The sequence below is a fragment of the Pelodiscus sinensis genome, chromosome 8, assembly GCF_052426305.1.
Source record: "Pelodiscus sinensis isolate ZL-2025 chromosome 8, ASM5242630v1, whole genome shotgun sequence".
In the NCBI taxonomy this organism is placed as follows: domain Eukaryota; kingdom Metazoa; phylum Chordata; order Testudines; family Trionychidae; genus Pelodiscus; species Pelodiscus sinensis.
The window spans coordinates 69,942,237-69,968,531 of record NC_143059.1 but is presented as its reverse complement, the minus strand read 5'-3'; the positions used below and the strand labels follow the sequence as shown (position 1 = coordinate 69,968,531).

Genomic DNA, 26,295 nt, shown 5'->3' with positions numbered 1-26,295 from the left:
ATTACAGCAATCTGAAATTGAGTGATTCAGAACTACCCGAGACTGCGCCAGACAGAAACTGCATATTGGCTCTGGAAGGAAATGTAGCAAACAGCACATTCCCTAGACACCCCTGGGTTCAGAGGCTTAATGTCTAATTCTAGCTCGTGAGGAAGAATTGTATTTGAAGTACAGGCATCAGCCATTCTGCAGGATTGTACCATTTTAGGAACAGTGTGGTCTTTGTGTTGGCATACTGATCTAATTCCTGTGATACACACCTCTGAGGCTGAGTACTGCGTGAGCACCATGTAGATACCAAATGGCGGTGACTTATTCTACCGTAAGCTAGTGGAGAATGATTCAATTTTATAGGAGTCAGAGAAAGATAGATGAGATTGCACGTATTTGCTGCTGTGCTCATGCCCCTCCCATGTCTTGTGTTGTCAAGATTACAATATTTTACTTCCACCCAAACACATGATCAGAGAAATACCTTTTCGGCAAGACAGTATTTACAGATGAAAGGAGCGTGGTTGCAATAGCCATACACAGTGTCAACATTCTGTCTGACTGCAGAGGACAGGGGGTAATCTAGGTCATACTGACGCTTCTGAATGACACTGTTCTTTATCAGCCCTCTTTCATCAATACACTCCTCATTGTCTAGAAAATTGAAAGCGAAAGAGATTACAGGTCTTCGAACAGATATTTCACCTTTAAAAATAAAATGGGAATTGTGAACAACAGACACAAGTTTTCAGGCCCCAGCTAATCTCAGTAGAGAGGGTGTGTTTTGCACAGGGGATGGGGAGTCAGGATTTCAGCTTTGCCATTGACTTTGTGTGACTTTGGATAAGTCTGTAGATCCAGATTTGTGCAAGGGCATCTCCATTTTCTCTCTGCCCAACATGAGCCACCTATAATAAGGATTGATTTTCAAAAGATGAAAACACCCATAACTCTAGCTGAAGTCAATAGAAGTTGCAGGTGTTCAGCACCTGTGAAAATCATGCCCTATTTTCAGTGTTTAAAATTGGGCACCTACAAGAGTGGATATTTAAAGAAAATATCGGCCAGAGTACCCTTATGCCTCAGTGAAAATAACTATGTAAAGTGTAGCACTAACAAGTTCCTTTTAGAATTTAGATTTACATGATAAAAAAGCCTACCACCACATTTTCTTACAACTTTATATAGTAAAGCCTCCTCCAAAAATAGTTTTGCTAACAAATTCATGTACAGACATAAACTGAATGACAGCATTGTGGCACAAAAGTCCCATTTTGACTGTAATGTTATAAACTTTATACGCCACAAAACCACCAAACTATACGGCATGATTGGTACTCTCTGGCTAAGGGAGTTCCAGAACTTAAACAGCAGATTGTGACTGTATATCAGGACTAGGCTGTACTCCTAGGCTACGTCTAGATTGCATCCCTTTTTCGTAAGAGGGATGCAAATTAGACGTATCGCAATTGCTAATGAAGCGGGGATTTAAATCTCCCCCGCTTCATTTGCATAAAAATGGCTGCCGCTTTTTTTCGGCCCGGAGCTTTGCCGGGAAAAAGCACCAGTCTAGATGCGGATCTTTCGGAAAATAAAGCCTTTTCCGAAAGATCCCTTATTCCTCTTAAAATAAGGGATAAGGGATCTTTCGGAAAAGGCTTTATTTTCCGAAAGATCTGCGTCTAGACTGGCGCTTTTTCCCGGCAAAGCTCCGAGCTGAAAAAAAGCGGCAGCCATTTTTATGCTAATGAAGCGGGGGAGATTTAAATCCCCGCTTCATTAGCAACTGCGATACGTCTAATTTGCATCCCTTTTACGAAAAAGGGATGCAATCTAGACGTAGCCCTAGGGTGTGGAGGGCACTTGATAGAGCACCACTACATTGTCTATATCTTTCTATTCATATGTACATTCAACCAAGGGCTCAATGATCAGTCTTGTCATTCTGCATGCAATCCTTGGAGTTTATGGTACATGAAAAAAACGGGACCTGCTTTAAAAATGTTATAACATCAAGAACACATACTGAATTCCACAAACGAATACATGGCCTGTGTTATGCAGGAAATCAGATGGATGATTTCAATGCTCCCTTCTGGCCATAAAAACCTCCAAACCTATGAATTTATGACCAAACTACAAAAAAAAAAAAATCACTCACCTTCCAGTGCTGAGCATTTTATAAATGCTCACATAGATTAAATAAGGCTGGGGTACATTTTGAGAACTCTTTAGGGATTGCTCACTTTATTGAAGGTCTAACCTCTCTCACTCCACAAAACACCACTTTCCATTTCAATGTCATGCCCCAACATGTGCTCTGCTGAAAATCAATGACTACAGAAATGTAGGGCCAGATGCTCAGCTGGTGAATGGGGCTATACTGATTTACAAAGGCTGAGAACCTAAAGTCTCCCTACAAAGTAAATCCTAGTTCCCTCCTGCCCTCAGTGCTGTTCCCTTATTTCACACCATGTTCCTTTGTAATAGTCTTAAATTAGGATACAAGATTTTTTTTTAAATGATTGAGTTTTTTACTATGAACTTTTATCTCATGGTTCTATGGGAAAGACAGTCATTATTATTTATTAATGAATTAACATCTGACAAGTTCTCTATTAAGCCACCATAATTCACTGAAGGATTGATGAAATAAACTTCTCTCTCCCACCTTCCTCTCCTCCTGCTAGCCTCTGGCCCTCTCAGGCTATGTCTAGACTGCAGGCTTCTTTCGGAAGAAGCTTTTTCGGAAGAGATCTTCTGGAAAATCTTCTTTCAAAAGAGAGCATCCACACAGCCCAAGCACATCGAAAAAGTGATCTGCTTTTTCGAAAGAGAGTGTCCACAATGAATGGACTCTATCTCGCATTTAAGCTGTGATTACTCTGGATGGAGTGGCCATCAGGGCACCTTTGCTTTTTCCTCTTTCCTCTTCTTTCAAAATAACTCCCTCTTCCCCGTCCACACACTCCCTTTTCCAAAAGAGCTCTGTCAGAAAAAGGCTTCTTCCTTGTAGAATGAGGATTACCAATGTCAGAAAACCTCCTCTGTTCTTTGATTGTCTTTTGAAAGAACGCAATTGCAGTTTTCCAAAAAAAACCCTCTGTAGTGTAGACATACCCTCATTGAGTAGTGGCAATTTGATACCAGAGGTCGATCACCATTCCCTCGCTTCTTTCTTGCCTCCCACACTCAACTCATTGGAATACTGCAGTACTATTTCGTTAAATGAATCAGCTGATTAAAGGAAGCCTACAGATAGTCATACTAGAAATGATACACTGGAAGGGTATATAAAGTAGATAGATAAAACAGATTACAGCAGATGTGCTTTCTGCAAGGGACATTAGCGTACACGTGTCTCAAGGAATGTCACACAAGGAATGTATTTTAGTTTTACCTAGTGTGAGAGTTGAAGGCAGACGAAAGATTTCCAGTCTTGCTCTTTTGATCTCTGGTGGACAAAGAAGTGCCATCACCTCAACTAATTCACTCTCCACATCATAAAATGCAGAAAGGCCTAGAACTTCATTACTCAACACTGAAAGCAGATGGAGATCAACATTTAAACCAGTTAGTGCATCAAGTTGTATTTGTTCCTGTTGGGATCCCTTGGGAAGGACAATAATGATTCTGAACATGACATAACATAATCATAGTGCATTGCATTTAAGTGACTTTATTTAAATTGAGAAAATCAGCACAGTTGGAAACTGATTTTCAAAAATACCAAATACCCACAATTCCACCTGAAGTCAGTGGGTGCTGCAGATGCTCACTACTTCTGAAAACAAACACACAAACAGGCTTTTCACTCCACAGGGAAGTTTGAGACTTAAGCTGATCTTATAGATTAAGCAACCTGAAATTTTAGCAAATTTCTGCTGCTGATAATCACTGGGTAAAATGTAACAAGGCATGGAAAAGGTCAGCCATTCACATTTGGACTGATCATGCAAATTTTGAAATTATACCAGGAGATACTATTTTAGACCAAATCTAATTCTGAGGGATATTGCAATCAATGAAACTCTGTATATGATCTGTTCAAAGGCCACCATGGAATTCAAATTAAATTAAAACACCGCCATAATGCATTTTAGGCTCAAAATTAAGACACGGATACACACCATTAATAATATTAATACCACCAATGGGTTATATACATAACAAGTTTCAACTCTCAGAAGGATCCTTTTCATGAGTTAAAGGAAATTTCATCTGCCACTTAGAATTAATTGCTCATTTACACCCAAGAAGGTTTTAAGCACCTGCTTAAATTGAAATACATGCTTAAGTTCGGGACTATCAACAAAAAAAGTTAACAGGGCAGTTTGCAAAGTGCTGTGTTTGCTAATTACCTATGGCTAACTCTGATTAAAAAAATTTCCTTCATAGCAAAAGAAAAAGTACAGCAGGCAAGTCGATATTAGGGTGAGGTCACCTGAGCCTGTACATTTCAGCTTAATGCATGAATGAAGCAAAGCATTAAATCAGAGTTTGATACTGAAGTAAGAGCATTAGGCTTAGAGCTATTTTCATCGCTGGATGAATTAGACTTGGCTATTAGCATTTGAGAATAGTGGTTACAGCATTTACACATTGCATATTTGTAGTCTTCCTCTATCATTTTGTCTTCTTCGGAATCAATCATTAACACTTACAGTTTCACCAGTCACCATGTTAAAGTGATGTAGGACAGGCCTGCAGCATACTGCTCAGTACTTGGACAAAGGATAGGCAGACTAGCTATCAGTCCCAGTCCCTCACTTATTGGATCAAAAGGGGCTGGGAGTGCTTTGCTGGCACCATTCTCAGCTTCTTGGGCAAGAAATTGGAGCAAATGCTTTATTCTGCTCATCGGTAATTCCTCTGGCCTATGATGCGGAACCCATACTGTTGGGAACCAAAATTAGAGGGGGGCAAAAAGCCAGGGCCAGACCAAACTAAGCAGGAAAAAGATTTTCATACAGAATTCTTCAGGGAGAGAGGCTGGCAGAGAATCACATACACTTGGTTGGTGCCCTAAAACAACACTGTCAGGATGCTCAAGGTTTATGTCTGAAGTTGAAAGTGCAGTACATGTGCACCCCATGGCAAAGATGTCTAGGTTATGGAGAAACTCTCAGAGTACAGGATTTAAGACTCCAGTGAACACTGTCATTGAATTGTATCTATTAAAGTGTATTCGTTCAGAAGAATGTTATAGTTTGATATGGTGCCAAACACAAAGGAGGATTGCACATCAGAGATTGTTGTCAATTGTCATAAAAAAGGGAAACAAATATGACAAAATTGCATTTATTAGGAAAAAATACAGAGCACTACATAAAGAAGTGAAGTCACTAGCATTGCAATCCTCCATCCCAATTCCATCCTTGTATTAAACACTTTAATTTCTACATAACAGCATATATTAAATAAAAGCTTTAGAAATCAATTTTGCCACTATTCAAAACTATTACTAAAGGCACCTAGTGAAAATACAATATTGCATATTAGAATATTATATTCTGTTGCATATATTACCTAAGTATCCAAGAACCTGGAATAACTTTGAAGGTCGGGCATCTAAAATAAAGATATGTCCTTCTGAAGCTGCAGTTATGAGGTACTGACCACTCTGATCATATCTAGACAAAACAGAATTCCACTTAAATACAGTTTTTGCCCATGGCACCCTAATTGCAGTGTTCCACTTGATACAATTTAAAACAAAAAGCTAAGTTGTGCTCTGAGTTGTACTCATGTACCCCAATTGGTTTCACTGGGGCTCATGCTGTAACATATTTAGCCTGTAGGATTTTCTCAGCTAGGACCTGACCTAAAGCCTGCTGAAATCCACGAGAGGCTTGGCTATTTACTTCAGTGGGCTTTTGATGTAAATCTAACAATATTGCACAGTAAGTTATCTGAGTTACATTATACAGTCTTTCATGCCTTTTAGTTCACCTTTTGCAGACTTCTAATCAGGCTTCATATTCCACATGCTCTCTGTCCTTCTATATATTGATACACTTTCAAAATCTATTACTCAATATGTGAATTCTCAATGTTTTATCTTGGAGAAGATAATGAAGAGATGACATCTGATCTCTCAAATAATAGGTTTGTTAACATATTCAATATCAATCCTATTTATTAAAATATTAAAGAAGATTAACGATTACCTCTAGTGATCACTATTAAATGCTTACAATTATTGAAATCCAGCAATATAAATGCCCCTAGAGCTAACTGCATAGGAATAATCACATTTGTTACTGTTAACAAAAATAACAAATAGTAATAGAAACATTCATCATGTGAGAAGGAATAGCTCAGAGCTTTAAGAATCAGATTTGAGATGTCTCCATTTCCTAGACCCATCGGTACTACTCATTGCAGGACTGACTAACCCTTCATCCTCCCAAGTTAGATACACTGAGTTCCATGTACCAGTGTGTGTGTGTGTACGAGGGGGTGTCTGTCAGATAGGACCTTATGAATGTATATCCTTCCTGCACTTTGTGCCATTTTTCATAAGATTATGGGTTTATTCCATTGCCTTCAGCAAAGTGCTGCCTCACCTACTACGATGATTCTGCATAGTTGTTAGCCTGCTTGCTGTTCGACAATGAATGTCTGTAGTTGTAAACCAATTTTGGATCCTTCAACACAATGAGCCCCAGAGCATGTGATATTGTCATTCCTTATTCTTTTCATGAACCTACTCCACAATGTCTCATCTGACATACACAACTCTGTACTAGAACATGCAGAAAAGAGCACGGAGACTTTCAATGCACACATTTTTCAGCCTACCTGCTGACTGCTCCTCTACTACTATGTACTTACTGCAGATGGTGAACAGGTAAGTTGGAAAGAAGAACTCTATGAACCACACGTGGTGTTTCAACTGTGGTAACATCAATGAAATAGACATGACCTGTTTTAGTCCCCACAGCAACACTGCATGAGGAAGGGCAGCAAACCATAGCAGTCACCTAGTTAAACAGTAACATGCACTTAATTTGTATCGCAGCATCTTATTATACAACTTTCTCTATTATGTAAAGTTCCCTCAAAATCAGTAAAATAGCAAAAAGTGATCAAAGAAAATAAGACTTTGACTTCAGTAGGCAGGCCCGGCCAAAGAGTTCACCAGGCCCAAGGCAGCACTCAGTGTCTGGCTGAGCTGCACGGCTTCTAGTCAGGGCAGCGAATGAGCGGCCAGGTGGGCAGAGCTAGGCAGTGCGGGATCCTGAATGTGCGGGGGTCCAAGGCAACCACCTCGCCTGCCTTGCCCAAAGACTGAGCCTGTCAGCAGGGTCACAGAAAAGGTCCATAAAAACATTATGCACTTTGCCCCCAGGAAATCACTACTAGATCCTTAAAGCCCATTTCCATTCTTATCCCAAGGTCTATACACTCAAGCTCCTGAATCAGATCAACAATTAGTCAGTGTTCTTCTAAATGGATCAGAGAGGTTGGCTGATGAGAAGAGATGGTCCGAAAAAGTTTTGACATCCTATGAAATACTTTGAAATTTTAAAATAAAAAATGTCATCCCAACTCAGAACCACAAGAGCATAATATGCCCAGCAATTCCAGTCCAGAAAAGCAAATGACTGGGGGTGCTTCTACACAGCACCCTAAACTCGAAACAAGATATGCAATTTGCACTACGCAAATTGTGTATCTTATTTTGAAACGATTTCAAAATAGCTTATTTTGAAATCTGGTGCATCTACAGAGTGCCAAATTTCAAAATAACGTGCTATTTCAAACCATCTCTTATCCCTCATGTAACAAGGTTTACCGGGAAGGTGAAATAGCACGCCTGTTATTTCAAAAAATATTTCAAAATAACGGGAGGCTTGTGTGGATGCGGGGTAGCTATTTCGGGATACTTCTGGTATCCTGAAATAGCTGTGCAGTGTAGATGTACCCTGGGACTCAAATCTATGCCACCTGTATAGTAGTCCAATACATTAGTACAAGGCTGAATATGCAACAATTTAGTTGAGATTTGAAGACCCTTTTAATGCAAAACACAAAAACAAAGTTGTAAAATATGAAACATTTTAAAATCAAAATTGTAGCCAAGGAGAGGGGTTTGGTGCATCATTAATAGTGACCAGATAGAGTTCTAAAGGACAAATAGTGTAGGCAAATAACTTAATATTCTGCCCAGTCAGTAGATTATTTGTTAGTTTTTGTAGTGAGTGAAGTAACACTTTTCTTGGAGCAGTTTCTGTAAATGGGTAAACTAACAGTTCATGCAAGGAGTTTCCTAGTACAATCAAACCATCAGACTGTTTGCAAGAGTCAAGGACTATTGGGGCAAAGATGGTATAGAGTTTAAATTAAGTATCTGGGGAGAACTATAATGCTGATTCAACATTTTTAAATTAAAGGTGAATGGTAAAGTTGGTTGGCTGCTTTGTTTTTTAAAGGCCAAAACTCTTTTATTGTTTAAGGTTTCAAAAAAGTCAAAATAACCATTGTTAAAACATAATTATCAATTAATTGTATTTTAATAAAGTTGCCGCCTTAAAATTCTAATGAAGTGGGACTGGAGACTTCTTTTTTCTGACAGAAAGCATAAAATCAAGTATGAAACAAAGACCTGAATTCAAAGCTAAATTATATCATTCTTTGGTTATCAGCAAGAATTTTGGTTACTCTTTGCAAAGAACAGCATTTCTTTTGGTTAATAAAAATGCCTTCTAAAGTGTCATGAAATCCAGAGAGGTTTCTTTATGCATAGAAAGTGTTTTGATCTGAGAATTATTAAGGCCCTGATCACTAAAGACCACGTGCAAAGGTTTTTGTCTCAAAGCAAATATGAAGCCTTTATTGCAAATCACCATCTGGGATTTATATCTTAATTAAAATAAAAAAATATTATAATTTTCTGTCCAGTGACCTTCTTGGTAAAGACTATAATGGAAAAGCTCATATGAATGGTGGCCAAGGCTAGAATACTGCTGAAGAATAGCTTTCAGATTTCAGATATTCAGCAGGAGTCAAGTGAAATGCATTAGCCATTTGGCTACTAAGGTAATTCAACACAGTCCATAAAGTCCCCATATTTTACAGATGGGGAAACTAAGGCACGGAGCAGTGAAGTGACTTGCCCAAGGTCATCCAGCAGGACAATGGCAAAGCAAGAAATAGAATCAAGATCTCCTGAATTTCAGTTTAGTACTTCATTCATTAGACTAAACTAAACCTGAAGAGACTTCGGGTTTTTTGCAATGGAGGATCCTGGGAGGCAGTACAGAGCTGAATTGGGTGAAATTAATGAGATATATTATAACAACCAACATTTTAGAAATTATTTTCTTTAAAACATAAAAAAATGGCCATCTTTGTAGTTATAGGACATCAGTATAAGATTCCTGAATCCAGGAGATCTTTATGATCCACTGGGCTTTTCAGAAACACATTTTCAGCACTATTAAAATGGTAAATCAACAGCATTTTGCTTAATGACTTTCCTTGATTTAAACCTAAATTTCCAATAATCTGTACCTCTGAGTTCAAGCAGAGCTTGCTGATGAAAGTTCCGTCTTCCAGCAGCCAAACATGCACTTCCCCTGAAATTGCTACAGACTGATAAAAAAAAAGAGATTGATTAAAGCGGGGAAAAATGGACAGGAAGTGGCCAGTGACTTTCTACAGAAAACAAACCAGGATGATGAGTGGGCATGGCAAGTAAAGAGATGCTGGTTTATTTCTAAATTATCACAGCAGCTCATACACAGGGCTGCTAGTCAAATTCCTTTAGGTTTGCATCTATATTGGGAAAATTTGTAAGCATTTTTACACCAACAATGCTACAGTGATGGTGCTTAGAACAAGATTAGATAATGTACTGGTAATGTATGTGCCTGATCTACACTAGCACTTCCACCTCTGACATTTAGCTGGCAGTGTAGAAAAATGCTCATAATTTTTCCAGTAAATATGCCTGAAAAAGAGGACTTGGTCTTTGGAGATTTATGTCAGCACCTTGCATCTAATTATTTAAATCTTCAGAGAACTGTACAATATTAAGTAAGTAACTCTCATTATTCCCCTAGGCAGCATTTACTAAAAATGAGGAGACTTACACAACTGATTCCTCAGCACCTCAAAGCTTCTTTATGCTGGCTCTCTGGGGACTTCCCTCACAGGTAAAAAAAACAATGTAGCTGGCTGTACACTATCTCCTGGAAAAGTCATTCTCACAAGCAGAATGCAAGTGTGTTTTCAAGATGAAACAGGCATGTCCATGGCACTGCTATCCCCTGGGTATGGAAAATTCCCATGGGATATGTGGATGGCTGGGCACAGGGCTTGTCTACACGGATGAGCTGTGTGGCAGTTGCCCCTTTAAAATGCTGCCTCCATGCATTTCAAAGGGGCAGCTGCCATGGAGCCTGGGGTCAGCTGGGGACTCCCAGCAAAACCTGGGCTCCCCACAGCATTTCCCCAGAACCTAGGATCAGCTGGGGACTCCCCAGCTGATCTCGGGCTCCTAACAGCACGCAGAGTAAGCATGTGAGTCTCCCTGACCCCAGGCGCCATGTCTTTGAAATGCACAAGAGCCCCTACTGGGGACTCTTGTGCATTTCAAAGCAGGCACGCTGCATGCAGCCCAGAGTCAGCGGGACTTCCTGCTGGCCCCGAGCTGTACACTGAGTTCTGCATGTACCTACTAGGGGCTCCTGTACATTTCAAAGGAGGAATGCAGATGTGCCTATCAACTAGTGAATGGAAATTCCATCAACTAGTCAATTAACCGCATTTTAACATCCTTAATACAGGGTTACTTTTCCATGGCCACAGAGTGAATCAATAGGATAATCCATTTGAGAATTTAGCAATTGTTCACTTAGCCACACTTCAAAGAATGCAAGGCTAGAATCCATTCTCAGTTATACTAACCTAGACCTGGAATGCTCATGTTAATGGAGTTACTCTGGATCTACACTGATATAACTGATATCACAATATGAGCTCCAGTTTCTGCAGCACATTGGCTTCTATGCTATGTAGGTCTCCACAGCAGTATTTCAGTTACTATTATTTCTACTGAAGATAATCAGTATTATACACAACAAAGGAAACAGTTCCTCACCACACAATACTTGTTCCCTGGAGTAAGAAAATCAGCTGACAGGAAATGATCATTGTATGCATCTAGCAGCTTGATGATTTCCTCATTGTGAGAAGTTTTGTAGATATAGACTGATCCCTAACAAATACAATTGATAATACATTATTTGTCTATAAAATATATAATAAAAGTCCTCAATTGCATCAACAAAATTTTTCTTAAATTTGCTCTTTAAACTATTACAAACGTCCCTGAATTGAAGAGAAAAACTCAGATTATGTAAATCAATGTATTCCCCTAAAGTGGACCATTCCAGAAAAAAGCTGAAACAAAATTGAAGCAAATTCTATTTTTTAATTTCATTTAAAGAACTAATAAAACAGTTTAAAATAAAATAAAATAACATAAAATGCCCTCAAAAAGATTTATAGCTGAATATCGCAAAGCATTTGGGAAACATTTATTAATTAACCCTGTGAAGCAGTGATGCAATATTATAATTATTTTTAAAAAAGAAAAATCAGGCACAATGAGAAGTGTGAATGACCATAGTCACCGTGCCAGTGCTAGGAACAGAACCCAGAAATCCTGACTTGCACACTCCTGCTCCATCCTCTTATCCAGAATATTTTCTTCTTTCTCTACTGTGCTATAATGGTTTTCACATTAAAAATATCAAAAGTGTTGTAGAATTAAAAACAACAATTAAAATTATTCAAGAACTAGAAGATAGAAGAACTAGAAGAATTATTCAAGAACTAGAAGACTTCTCTGAAGAGAATTTGAATTTTCTTCTATTTCTTTTCTGAAGGAATTGAATTATTCCCTTAGGCCTCAATGCTGCGCAGATTTATGTACAGACTTCAATACTTTGATAAGACCAGTAAGTCTCAGAATCATACATGAGAGTCAGGAAACTATATGGTGCAATCCAGCATCGTCAGAAGTCCATTGGTTTGTGCGTCACTCACACACACACACACACACATTAGGCCAAACTCACCTCTGTTGTAATGCCCTTGACTTTAGTGGGGTTAACTAGGAATGGATTTAGCCCCAGTGATATGAAAAGTATCACGCACTGACATGGGCACCTCATTAAATAATACTGTACCTTGTATGTTTCTACTAATAATGTGTTGTAGTCAGGGGAGAAAACCAGACTGGTTATTGGTTCGGCTACATCAAAGTAATCATCCACCTGATAGTATGAGCCTTTGATTTGGTAAACTTGCACAATACCATCCTAAACAGGAAAGATACATTTGAATGCAGATCAGATCTAGACCACTTATCCTAACTAGTTACAGCAAAACTGCACTGTGTGAATTTTTGAGACACCCTGTGGGAACAGATGGTATACTTCCACTGATATCTGTCATTGTTGGTCTTGTCCATGTGAATAGGACACCTCAACTGAAATACTGCATGATGCCAAAAATGAAGAGAAACTAACAATTTTTTTTTAAATCTAGGCTTAAAAATAATTCACATTTAATTGCAATGGGTCAGATTCCGTTATTAGTTGCACTACAGGTACTGGAGTATCCTGAAATAGCTATCCTGTATCTTCCCACAAGCCCATTATTTTAGGAAGTTTCACAATAGCGCTTTATTTAGTAATTTGGTGCTGTGTAGACAGTGCTAAATGACAAAATAAGCTATTCTGAAATAGCATCAAAATAAGTTATGCGTTTTGCATAGCTCAAAGTGCGTATCTTATTTTGAATGACGGTATGTGTAAATGCACCCTACGTGTCCTCATTTGATTTCAGTGAGATCGCACAGGAGTAATATAAACAGAATTTAGCCTACTGTGTTTTTGTTACAGAAAAACCAAGACTGCTTAGTTAAGTTCTGTCATACATAAAGGCAGATTGGACTTTGGAGCATAATGCAACTGAGCCAATATCTTGGACGTTCTCTTTCTCCTCTTCCATTCACTGTCCACCCTAATTCTCTCCTATCTATTTACCACTCTGTAAGAGCTCTTCGACAGAAAGCTACCTATTGTTAAATGATGGGAGCTTAATCTCTACTTGCTTGTAAGAACTATGAAAAAAGGATTCTTCCCTCCAGATTTGTTGTCCCTAATCATAAACAGAAAAATATTACAACACTAGAGAGATATTTCCAGGTTCTACAGCTCTTTGCTTCTCACTTCTGCACGAGCTAGGGGTTCTGCAAGCACATTTCACTGGACTATGTTTTGTTTTGGGTTTTTCCACACGAGGCCTGGTTCAGGGAATGAGGGATGCCTTACAGTTCCAGCTGCATAGAGTCCATTCTTATGATATGCCATGGCAAGCAGGACAGGTTTTTGTGTCCTCTTTCTGTGTTCTGCAAAAGCAAAAACAACATAAAACAATGTTTTTAAAAAATGGCTTAGCTCTTAGTCTCTCATTGAATGTACTGCTTGTGAAAGATGAGACTGACAACCTTGGGGGGGGGGGGGGGGACTCCACACTCCCCAGCAATGCTTCTTTACCTTGATTTGAGAAAGATTGCACTTGTGGGAGAGAAAATAATTCAGAGAGCAGAAAGGTGTCAGCTGTAGCTGTGGCTTCTGTGATGTGGACATCTGTCCACCGCACAGTGAACTGAGATTATCAATTTATTTTGAATAGGCCACTATACAGTCACCGAGAAAAAACAGATTTGTTTCAAGATTCCCAACAGCAATTGCAAAAGAACAACTAATACAAGGCTAGTGCTATAGAACCAACACATCATTTCTAAACCAAATGTAGGGGCCCGAGTCTGATCTGACATCACTGTAAATAAGAACGAAGACAAACAGGACCACTGACAGGGGAGGAGGTGGGCAAAGAGGACAACTCCTCCAGGGCCCAGTGATATTAAAGGGCCCAGAGCTCCCAGCAGCCGCCGCTGCTACTGCAACAACAGACAGAGCCCTGGGCTCTTTAAATCGCTGCTGGAGTGCTGCGCAGCATGCCCTGGGCAGCACTGATGGTTGCTGGGGGCGATGAAGTGTTGTCTGGGTGGCGCTGAGGGCTGCCTGACCCCAGCCCTGCCCCTTCCACCCAAGGCCCTAACCCTTCCAGAGGTGCAGTGCAGGACCACCCCACCTTGCCCAGAGGCCCGGCAAGGCTGTCAGCCCCACTGAACACAAACCAAATCAGTCCAGTTTCACTGTCCCTGCTACGGCTTTCAAAATGACTTTTCATTAGTTCCACCTGTGTTGATGATTTTTTGATGCAGATATCTGCTCTCGTGCCATTAAACGCTCTCTTACAGGCCACTACCATCAGTAGCCCTTTAGCCAGTGCTCTGCTTGGGACTGAGTTTATACTGATATGAATTATGACTCCCAGCAGCAACTGGTGCTGCCTTAAAAAAAACCCAATCGATTTCATGAAAACAAGTGAATACCTTCCTTTTTCAAGATGTCGTCAGAAAGAAGTGATAAGGAACGAAATTTTGTTTTCTTCTGTTCTGCATTAAAAAAAAAGAAAAATTAAAGCACAACTACATGGTATGTAGCTAATATGTGAATGTTGCATTGAGGGTGAGCCATAGTCTAGTCTACTGAACACAGAGCTGGGAATCATGAGACATATTTTCTTTTCCTGTCTCTGCCAATTAATTCATCTGTGTGACTGTGGGCAAGTTGTTTCTGTGGCTCAGTTACCTCATCAATAAAATGGAAATAACAATCATAAAAATATAAGATTGGAAAGAAGACAGCTGATACGGTCTCGCCTGGAATTCTTATCAATAAACTGGCAAATACAACTTAGGTAGGGCTACTATAAGGTAGGTGCAGTAATGGCTGGATAACCATTCTCAGAGAGTAGTTATTAATGGTTCACAATCCTGCTGGAAACGTATAACAAGTGGGATTCCACAGAGGTCTGTTCTGGTACCGGTTCTGTTTAATATCTTCATCAACTATTTAAATATCATCATAAAGAGTACGCTTATTAAGTTTGCAGATGATACCAAGCTGGGAGGGGTTGCAACTGCTTTGGAGGACAGGGTCATAATTCAAAATGATCTGGACAAATTGGAGAAATGGTCTGAGGTAAACAGAATGAAGTTTAATAAGGACAAATGCAAAATACTCCACTTAGGAAGGAACAATCAGTTTCACACATACAGAATAGGAAGCGACTGTCTAGGAAGGAGTACAGGAGAAAGGGATCTAGGGGTTATAGTGGACCACAGGCTAAATATGAATCAACAGTGTGACACCGTTGCAAAAAAAGCAAACATGATTCTGGGATGCATGAACAGGTGTGTTGTGAGCAAGACACGAGAAGTCATTCTTCTGCTCTACTCTGCGCTGATTAGGCCTCAGTTGGAGTATTGTGTCCAGTTCTGAGCACCACATTTCAAGAAAGATGTGGAAAAATTGGAGAAGATCCAGAGAAGAGCAACAAGAATGATTAAAGGTCTAGAGAACATGACCTATGAAGGAAGACTAAAAGAATTGGGCTTGTTTAGTTTGGCAAAGAGAAGACTGAGAGGGGACATGATAGCAGTTTTCAGGTATCTAAAAGGGTGTCACAGGGAGGAGGGAGAAAACATGTTCTTCCTGGCCTCTGAGGATAGAACAAGAAGCAATGGGCTTAAACTGCAGCAAGGGAGGTTTAGGTAGGACATTAGGAAAAGGTTCCTAACTGTCAGGATGGTTAAACACTGGAATAAACTGCCTAGGGAGGTTGTAGAATCTCCATCTCTGGAGATACTTAGGAGCAAGTTGGATAGACGTCTATCAGGGATGATCTCTAGAAGGTACTGGGTCATGCCATGAGGGCAGGGGACTGGACTCAATGACCTCTCGAGGTCCCTTCCAGGCCTAGTATTCTATGACTCTATGAACCCCAATAGGTCATCTAGTCTAGTCCCTTCACTAAGGCTAGATTAAGAATTATTTAGCATCTACACCATGCCTGATGTCTCTGCCTACCATTTTGAGATGTATAGATGTAAATCAGTATGTATTCTAATGCACAGTGTTAGTGTTAATATTAGTATTAACTTAGATTCTCCCTTATTTGATTAATCTATGATAACTTCATGTTTTCTGTTATTTCCACTCCAATTCATCTGAAGAAGTGGATTTTACCCAAGAAAGCTCATGATTCTATATATTTTTGTTAGGCTCTAAGGTGCCACAGGACTACTTGTTGTTTTTAGAAGAACTTCATCTACCCCAAAAATGTTCAGGGGAAATGTAGCAGCTGTAAATGAATTGATTCAAAACATGCTTCATTTTGTTTTATTCAATGGGACTTCAGCATTGGGGCTGTGAATGACTTATTAGATAGTCAAAAGCTTATTAGATAGTCAACATGCTAGTCAACTAATCGCTTCCCCCCCTTGCTGCCTCTATCAGAAAGAGGAAGAAGGGGGGGGGGGGAAGAGGAGAGACTACTTCGAAGCAGCAGCACTGTGTGGAGCCCAAGGCCAGACCCTGGGCTCCACAGGATGCTGCTGCTTTGAAACGCCGTGTGCAGCCCGGGCCCCATGCTGCACACAGCATTTTAGAAAACAGCACCACATGGAGCCCGAGGGCAGTTGGGGACTCCCCACTGACCCTGGGCTCCATGCAGCACTACCACTTTGAAACTCCACTTTGAAACGCAAATTGCATTGACTATTCAATTACACAATTAATCTAAATTTAACAACCCAATTCAGCATGTGCTTGAAGTTGAGGCTGTAATTAAGAGCTTTGCTAAGTAGAAAAGGTCTTAATTGCATACTATATTTTAAGTTAAGAACTTTGTGTTTTGGAACCTAAGAGCATACAACACCACCGCACAATAGTTTAGAACAGGAAGCCATCTGAAACCCCGAAAGTTGGCACCTACTGAATTGAGAAATCACAAACTTTTCTTGGAGACTTCCAAATACAAGTTGTACCTCCCGGTCTGGCACCTTTGGGACCTGGTTGGTCCTGAACTAGGTTATCTGCCAGACCAGAGGAAGTCAATGTTGGCCCTGCTCCGCTGGCAGCAGTGACCAAGCAGGAACTGGGGGGAGGGTGTTCTTGAGAGAAGATCTTGAGAGAAGAGGCAGGGTGGCTGTGCTCCTGCTTGAGAACACGCACATGGATGTCAGACTGCAGTTGTTGCTGGTCTATGAAAGTCCAGACTGTAGAGGTCCAACCTATACTTATCTTGCTTGAGTTATGATAATGCCCAGATCGCAGGTAGGGGATTAACACAGCACTTTTTGTTAAAAAAATAAATCAGTGATAACCCTCCATATCTGGATTAATCACCACACTTTAAGTGAGGTACAGTATGATGCTATTCCCCCATATTTTATGGAAATATGTTTTGAATATGAATATGGATAACTTGAATATGTGTTATGCAAAACAGGGCAAGTAACCTATCATTCAAGAGCCTGTAATCCCTTTAATATGTATATTCTATTTGTGTGCACATATCATACTTGTAGGTAAAGTTAAAAATATTAAGTGGGAACCTGTTTTATTAATTCTAGGTTTTCTAATGAAAGCCATTTGTGGTAGTTGAGGGACTTACTGGCCCAGCGCTCAAGACAATGATTTGTAAGAGGGTTTGTTTTTCCTGTAAGCCCAAACTGTGGTTGATCCTACAAAGACATGTGTTCATGCCAACTGGTGCTTGAATCCATCTTAAATTTAGTATTTTTCCATGCAGACGGGAAGAAGTGAACAAAGTATTCCAGCCCTGGGAAATTCTATTTAAGGGAGGAATACCTCAAAAATGAGGAATAAGGGTTCTCATGCAAAAGGGTTTTTTTGTGCAAATCAGACCCATCTACACTGTGGTTTTTTGTGCAAAAACCTCTTCCACAAAAATTTACAAATGAAAGTGTGACATATGCTAATGAGCACTCCATTTGCATTTCCTCTTCTGCAAGAGAGGTGCAGTGTAGACATAGCCTAAGTCTGGCCTGCTAATGCTTTTACATCAGATCTGCAGGATTGTTAATGAGATCTGAGCTACCAGCAGTGTTGTTCCTTTTTAAGACCAAACAGCATTGAAGCATTTGTAATTTTTTTTTTTTTTGCCAGAGGAAAGAGTGGTGAAAGGAAAAGGGAAGAGACCACATACAAAGAGATACATAGAATTTCTGTAAAAACCTTTCAGTGCACCTGTTTGTTACCTTTAGAGTCTTGTGGTTTGTAATAGAGACGAGAAGCTTTGAGTGACTCAACATTAGCTGCCAAAAAATGTCCCTCTTCACAGCCCATATAAAGATCAGATGTTGCAGTCCAGCAGTGGACAGTAGGGTGTACTGAAGGCTGGATGTCATCTTTAGGCTTCAATAAAAAAAAGCAAGCTTCAGTTAAAAGTGGCAAACATTTCTATTCATAAATATGGAGGTTCAGAGATTTTGTAGATCTAATGCATAACGCAGGGCTACTCAACATGTGGCCCATGGGCCGCATGCAGCCCGCGGCCTGTTCGTTTGCGACCCGCGGTGCAGTTTGGTTTATGCAGGGCTCAACACACAGCCCGTGGGTGGGTGCCAAAACAAAAAAGGAGTTAATACAATAGTCTTCTGTTGATATGCATTTTAGTAGTTAAATTCCTGGACTTTTATTGCTCATTGAAAGTGCTGTCATATGGGTGGAAATCGGGTGAATATTGCATTTTATTAATATCAGTAGAATTGACTTAAATGGGGCCTATGTGTTGTGTAGTCTTGCTTTAATCTTTGTATTCATGCCCATCAGTGTGAAAAAGCTATTTGCATATATATTTGCATGTATATGCAACCACACTTAAGTTGCAGCCCTCAGCATGTGCTGTGAGTATCACTATGGGCCCCAGGGCTTCCAAAGTTGAGTAGCCCTGGCATAATACAAGGAAGATAATTTCATACACTTGCTTCTTCATTATGGAACCCAATAACTTGCATTTGACTAAATATCTTCCAGAAAGTGTCCAATATAGGTTCTTATTGTGTCTTTTCCACTAGAATTCAGAGCCCTTTTGTATCTGGTATCTTCTCCCTGTGAAGATACTTACACTCTGTAACCAAATCACCCCTCAGTCTTCTTTTTGGTAACCTACAGGCAGTCCCCAGGTTATGTACAAGATAGGGACTGTAGGTTTGTTCTTAAGTTGAATTTGTATGTAAGTCGGAACTGGCATCCAGATTCAGCCGCTGCTGAAACTGACCAGCGGCTGACTACAGGAAGCCCGACGCAGAGTTACTCTGCCCTGGGCTTCCTGGAATCAGCCACTGATCAGTTTCAACAGCGGCTAAATCTGGACGCCTGGGACAGAGCAGCTGGGGTGCTGCCGAGTAGGTCCCCGCAGCGCCCCACCTCAGCACTGCAGGGACCAACCCGGCAGCACCCCAGCTGCTCTACCCCAGGTGTCCTCAAGTCAGCTGCTGCTGAAACTGATCAGTGGCTAATTCCAGGAAGCCCGGGGCAGAGCAACTCTTACTCGGGCTTCCTGTAGTCAGCCACTGATCGGTTTCAGCAGCGGCTGACTTGGGGACGCCTGGGGCAGAGCAGCTAGGGTGCTGCCGGGTTGGTCCAGTAGCGCCGAGGAGCGGCACTGCAGGACCAACCCGGCAGTGCCCCAGCTGCTCTACCCCAGGCGTCGGCAAGAAAAGCCTGGTCTGCTGGGGGGGGGAGGACGCACTAGCTGCGCGCCCCCCCCCCAGCAGACCAGGGAGATGCAGGTGGCGGGACCGCCCAGACGCGCCACGGTCCCGCCGCCCGCCTCCTCCGCGGCTTTGCTCCGCGTCTCCCTGATCTGCTGGGGGGGCTCCCCCAGCAGACCAGGGAGACGAGGAGCAGCTTTTCTCGTCGCGGAGGAGGCAGACGGCAGGACTGCGGCGCGTCTGGGTGGTCCCGCTGCCCGTGTCCTCCACGGCTTTGCTCCGCGTCTCCCTGGTCTGCTGGGGGGGGCCCCCCCCAGCAGACCAGGGAGACGAGGAGCAGCTTTTCTCGCCCCGGAGGACGCGGGTGGTCCCGCAGCCTGCGTCCTTCGGGTGCGAGGAAAGCCCCGTTCGTAAGTACGGATCCGACCTAAGTCGGATCCATGTAACTCGAGGACTGCCTGTAATGTGATGGAGCTCTTTAAATAATCTCATGATAAGGATAAGTATCTCCAGTCCTTGAATTATTTTTGTGGCTTTTTTCTGCACCCTCTCCAGTTTTCCAATATGTTTTAAAAAAATGGGGGCAGTAGACCAGGATGCAATATTCTTTTACCAGCCTCACTGATGCTGTCCACAGTAGTAAATTCACCTTTCTACCCCTGCTCACTACTATCTTGTTTATACATCTAAGGATCACATAGCCCATTGGCCACACCATTGTCCTAGGTGCTCAAGGTGAGTTGTTTGTCCACTATAACAAAGGACCCCATATCAACTTGGGTGTCATAGGCTATGGGGGGTTGTGACTCCCCAAACAGACTGGCATGGCCGCATCCACATTCTGCCCCCAGGCACCCTCCTGTCTGCTTCCAGTTCCCATCCTGTTCTTCTGTGCCAAGAGGCTGGGGTAGGCAGGCAGGCTTGGAACAGTGCTTACAAGGCCTGGGGCTGGGGATACTGCACACTTAGCTCTAGGATTAGGGGTGCTAGGACCATGTTGCCTGCCTGGTGCTGCACGGCTGGGACTGAGAAGGCTCCATCCATGCTTTCTACCTGGTGCTCTGGAGCTGTGGGCACTGGGGCCAAAATGCTCACCCAGGATTAGAGGACTATGGGGAGGGCAGCTGCAGAGGAGGTTGCTTTCCACAACCTCTATAGGCCGTTTATTCCAGTGTTTAACCATCCTGATAGTTAGGAAGTTTTTTCTAATGTCCAACCTAAACCTCCCTTGCTGCAGTTTAGGCCCACTGCTTGTTCTATCCTCAGAGGCCAAGGAGAACAATGTTTCCCTCCTCCTTGTAAGACCCTTTTAGATACTTGAAAACAGCTATCATGTCCTCTCATTCTTCTCTTTTCTAAACTAAACAAGTCCAATTCTTTCAGTCTTCCCTCATAGATCATGTTCTCTAGACCTTTAATCATTTTTGCTGCTCTTCTCTGGATCTTCTCCAATTTTTCCACATCTTTCCTGAAATGTGGTGCCCAGAACTGGACATAAAACTCCAAGGCTATGTCTACACTGCAGGCTTCTTACACAAGAACTTTTGGTACAAGAGCATGTCCACACTGCCATGTTCTTTTGCGCAAGAGTGTCCATGGCAGTGTGGACGCTCTCTTGAGCAAGAAACCCCTGTTCACGTTCATACGTGCCTTTGTGTGCAAGAGCTCTTGCGCAAAAAGGCTTATTCCTTGTGAGGAAAGGAATAACTCTTGCGCAAAATGCCCTCTCTTCTGACGATCTACTGTAAACTTTCTTGCGCAAGAACGAGCTTATAGTGTGGACACTCTGCAAATTTTTGCACAAGAATGACTGTTCTTGTGCAAGAAGCCTGAAGTGTAGACATAGCGCAACTGTGGCCTAATCAGCACACAGTAGAGCGGAAGAATGACTTCTTATGTCTTGCTCATAACACTCCTGTTAATGCAGCCCAGAATCATGTTTGCTTTTTTTGCAACAGTGTCACGCTGTTGACTCATATTTACCATGTGGTCCACTATGACTCCTAGATTCCTTTCTGCAGTGCTCCTTCCTAGACAGTCACTTCCCATTCTGTAAGTATGAAACTAATTGTTCCTTCCTAAGTGGAGCACTTAGCATTTGTCTTTATTAAACTTCATCCTATTAACTGTATGTTTTCCAGGATACAGTCCTGCATTCCAAGTAAAGCCTACATTTTTGTACCTACATGTATGCTCTTGCATTTGGCAGCATTAAAATGCGTTTTGCTTGCATGGGCACAATTCACCATGGCTATGTCTAGACTACAAGCCTCTTTCAAAAGAGAGCGTCTAGACTTCAACCATTTTTTTTTTCCGAAAAAATGAACTGCTTTTTTGAAAGAGAGCACCCAGGCAGTGTGGATGGTCTCTTTCGAAGAAGCCCTGTTTGCATTCAAGAATACAACATTTTTTGAAAGAGCACTTTCGAAAAAAGGCATTCTTCCTCATAAAATGAGGTTTACTGCGGTTGAAAAAACCGCCGCATTCTTTCGATTTAATTTTGAAAGAATGCGGTGGCAGTCTCGACGCAGAGGAAGTTTTTTCGAAAAAAGGCCACTTTTTTCAAAAAAATCCTGTAGTCTAGACACACCCCAAATGATTCAGATTGCTCCATTGGACTACCCTGTGCCCATCTCTGCCAGATTTCCTGTGCAAACTTGGGCAAGTCACTTAGAGTGGTGCTGAAATTTTCAGCAGGGATGCTGAAAGCCAGCCCCCTTACTACTGTCTGTGCCCCTCACCCTGCCAACTGGTGCTAGCAGTGCCCTGTCTCTGGGAGGAGGTACGTAGACATTGCTAAGTGGACCAAAGCTGGGGCCACATCTGGCAGAGGTCCAGGAGCAGAGGCCCAGTTGCAGGGCCCTAAGAGCAGGGCCAGTGGCCAGGGAGTGGTGTGTGGCTAGCGCCCCAGTAGTATAGCCCTGAGCATGGAGTCAGTGGATGGAAACCGAGTCCCAGGTGCAATTCTAAATCCAGAATGGGACCATAAACTTGAATACTCGTGACAACAGGAAAGCACTCCCATTTGCTGTTTGCGTTGTAAGATTGTACAGTCATTCAGAAGCTTTCTAAAGCTTTGTTCCTTTAAATAGCACTCTCTAGAGGTAAAGTCCAGAATCCTCGACATAATACCTGATGGCATCTAACCATGTATGGTCACAAAGAGGATACATAAGAACATAAGAATGGCCCTTCTGGGTCAGACCAAAGGTCCATCCAGCCCCTAGTTCTTAATTTCACCAAATGAAATTAATAGGTAGCAGGTTTAAAACAAACAAAAGGAAGTTTTTCTTCATGCAGCTCACAGTCAATCTATGGAACTCCTTGCCAGAGGACATTTTGAAAACCAGAACTTTAACAGGGTTCAACAAAAGAACCAGATAAATTCATGGAGATTAGATCCACCAATGGCTATTAGCCAAGATGGGTAGGAATGGTGTCCCTCGCCTCTAGCAAATGCTGGGAATGGGTGACAGGAGAGGGATCACTTAGTGATTTCCTGTTCCCTCTGGGGCATCTGGTATTGGCCACTGTCAGAAGACAAGATACTGGGCTAGACAGACTTTTGGTCTGACCCAGTATGACTTTTGGTCTGACCCAACAATAGCCAATGCCAGGTGTCCCAGAGGGAGAGAATCAAACAGGTAATGATCAAACGATCTCTCTCCTGCCATCCATCTTCACCATCTGACAAACAGAGGCTAGGGACACCATTCCTTACCCATACTGGCTAATAGCCATTAATGGACTTAACCTCCATGAATTTATCTAGTTCTCTTTTAAACCCTGTGATAGTCCTAGCCTTCACAAGCTCCTCAGGCAAGGAGTTCCATAGATTGACTATGCGCTGTGTGAAGAACTTCTTTTATTTGTTTTAAACCTACTGCCCATTAGTTTCATTTGGTGGCCCCTAGTTCTTATATTATGGGAACAAGTAAATAACTTTTCCTTATTCACTTTCTCCACACCACTCATGATTTTATAGACCTCTATCATATCCCTCCTTAGTCTCCTCTTTTCCAAGCTGAAAAGTCCCAGTCTTTTTAATCTCTCCTCATATGGGACTCGTTCCAAACCCCTAATCATTTTAGTTGCCCTTCTCTGAACCTTTTCTAGTGCCAGTATATCTTTTTTGAGATGAGGAGACCACATCTGTACACAGTATTCAAGATGTGGACGTACCATGGATTTATATAAGGGTAATAAGATATTCTCCGTCTTACTCTCTATCCCCTTTTTAATGATTCCTAACATCCTGTTTGCTTTTTTGACTACCGCTGCACACTGCATAGACGTCTTCAGAGACATGCATGGTAACAAAAATCTATGTCTGGATACCAAAATTCAGGGTCTCTGTTATAAGAGATACTGAAACAGAAAATATCTTCTTGTGCAAGAAGGTTAAAAACTTTATACTGCTGCCCCTTTTGGGCAATACGTGGTTACAGTTCCAGCTACAATAACAGATTCTGAAGCATAATTAGAGCACGTGGATTTCCATAAATGTAAATATTAAGAATGCCCTTTCATCTGATTCAGACCCAGCAACAAAAGACATAAAAATCTTCTTTTCCTGTTGAATCCTTCATGTAGAATGTTTCCTCAGGACATAATAATCCTGCTCTGTTTGAATTCAATTGAAAAACTGACTTAAATTAGACATGTCCTTCTTGATTGAATGGGCATATGAGGTAACAGAGAGGAAAAAATCCTTTGACAAATACTAAATGAGACATTTGTGCTTTTCTGCAGATGAATTTTTGGATTTGATCCAATGGGAGGAGCTGAACAAACCACTTTCAACTCCAGAAGACCAAATGGGAGTTTTTATCTACAGCAGAGCACCGAGGCCCTAAAAGGCTAGAGAACAAAGTGACCACTGCAGTCCACTATTGGTAAATATTGCAATAGATGGTAAGGGAAGGGAGAAGGGAATTCCTTGGTGAGCACATTATCTTAATCTTCTGCATAAAGCCACTTAGGCTAGCAGATGTCCAAAGTCAATGCTGGGCTTACACACTGACAGACTTTATTGACTTGGATTGAGTAGCCTCCTTTATCAGTAGAAGCAACAAGGAGTCCTGGTGCACCTTATAGACTAACAGATGTATTGGAGCATAAGCTTTCATGGGCAAAGACCCGCTTCGTCAGATGCATGTCGCTTTTGCAGATCCAGACTAACACGGCTACCCCTCTGATCCTTATCAGTAGGTGTTTGAAAGCCTGTTGATGGTGGGTGGGAGGGAGGAGAGACAAGAAGGGGACAATTGCCCCAGGGCCTGGCAAGTCTAAAGGACCCAGGGCTCCCAGACACTGCTATCTCTACAGCAGCAGTGGAACCCAAAACCCTAGGCCTTTTAAATTACTGCTGGAGTGCCATGCAGCATGCTCCGTGCAGCCCAAAGAGATGGGGGGTACCGTGGCATGCTCCAGGTGGTGCTGAGGGATGGCTGCCCACGCCTTTCACCCGAGCCCCCGTCCTTTCCAGGAGTTCAGAGTGTCCCCAACTTGCCCAGTGTATCTGGAAGCTCCTCTGGGTGGATGTGAGACCCTTCCTATCCTGCAGAGGATACCAGTGCTCAACAAGCACCATTTCTTCTTTATGCTTCCAACTGAAGGCAGCCTTTGCTAACAATTTGCTAATTTAAGGAACTAGAAAGAAAATAGCCCCAAAAGGCAAAATTACAAGAAATGAATGAGGAAAGTGAGGACAACGTGTGTGATTCACCCTTTTGCATCTTCTGCAGTCACAATGGAACTGAAGTGTGTGGAGACCTCCCCCTTCTTCTTTTATAATCTTGAAATCTTCTGCAAGAGAGGGGGTGAATGACCACAATGGGCATAACTTGCTAGAAAAAAATCGGTAGCTTGATACCAGAGACACTATTTCTCACAAACAGGACAATGCAGAGATTACCTGAGGAAGAACTACAAGGTACTCCACTATATTTACCTTGGAAAGTTAATACAGGCTATGCCTGTCATGCTGGGATTTATCTAGGATTCTAGGTGTTTCAAACCTGATGCAATAAACAGTAAGCCACCTCCACAATTACAATCTGAATGCTACTAAGGGTTTCACAAACATTTCAGAGGAACTATCCCTCTTTTCTGAACTAGAAAAGTTTAATATGTTTTCCATTTATGAATTCTGATCATCTCTGTCAGTATCATTACAATCATATATAGTTTGTATTAGCAGTTAGATGTAGAGCTGTAATTACCCTGAATGTTTCTGCCTCGTCCCCTGCCAGCCCAGCAATGGCTGAAACTGGCAGCACAGGACCATAGTAGAGATCTTGGAGATCAGGATGTGAAAAAAACTCATCCCGGTTATACATCTGAGAGCCATCTTCAGCAGGGAGTCTGACAGGCCTGCAAACAGAGAGAGAAATAGCACATGAGCAGAGGAAGCACTTACAGAAAATAAACACTGATACATCACCAGAAAGTACATTTTCAAAACCTGGAGACTCTGACTTTTTGTTGATGTTCTAATATAAAGACTTTCCCTCTATTATAACAATGAAAGGCTGAGATAGACAACCATTGTACATGGCAGATACTGTTGTAACACATTCATTCAATCTCCCCCCTCTCCCCCCGTTATTGTTAAAATAGCAGAACAA

At 41.7% G+C, this 26,295-nt stretch overlaps 1 protein-coding gene across 3 annotated transcripts in view; it reads right to left on the bottom strand.

Annotated features, from left to right (window-relative positions):
• Positions 1-26,295, bottom strand: part of CFAP43 (cilia and flagella associated protein 43) — a 91,371-nt gene that overhangs the window by 49,891 nt on the left and 15,185 nt on the right. For 2 of the 3 annotated variants that reach the window (XM_075935526.2, XM_075935527.2), the window contains exons 5-15: positions 25,891-26,041; positions 18,209-18,365; positions 14,474-14,536; positions 13,344-13,420; positions 12,195-12,326; positions 11,102-11,218; positions 9,511-9,591; positions 6,829-6,977; positions 5,521-5,624; positions 3,392-3,532; positions 476-645 (exon numbers count right to left, since the gene is read on the bottom strand). In XM_075935526.2, coding sequence (XP_075791641.2) covers positions 476-645; positions 3,392-3,532; positions 5,521-5,624; positions 6,829-6,977; positions 9,511-9,591; positions 11,102-11,218; positions 12,195-12,326; positions 13,344-13,420; positions 14,474-14,536; positions 18,209-18,365; positions 25,891-26,041 — 1,342 coding nt within the window. The remainder of the gene's footprint in view (positions 1-475; positions 646-3,391; positions 3,533-5,520; positions 5,625-6,828; positions 6,978-9,510; positions 9,592-11,101; positions 11,219-12,194; positions 12,327-13,343; positions 13,421-14,473; positions 14,537-18,208; positions 18,366-25,890; positions 26,042-26,295) is intronic. The other variant, XM_075935528.2, reaches the window with a different exon arrangement.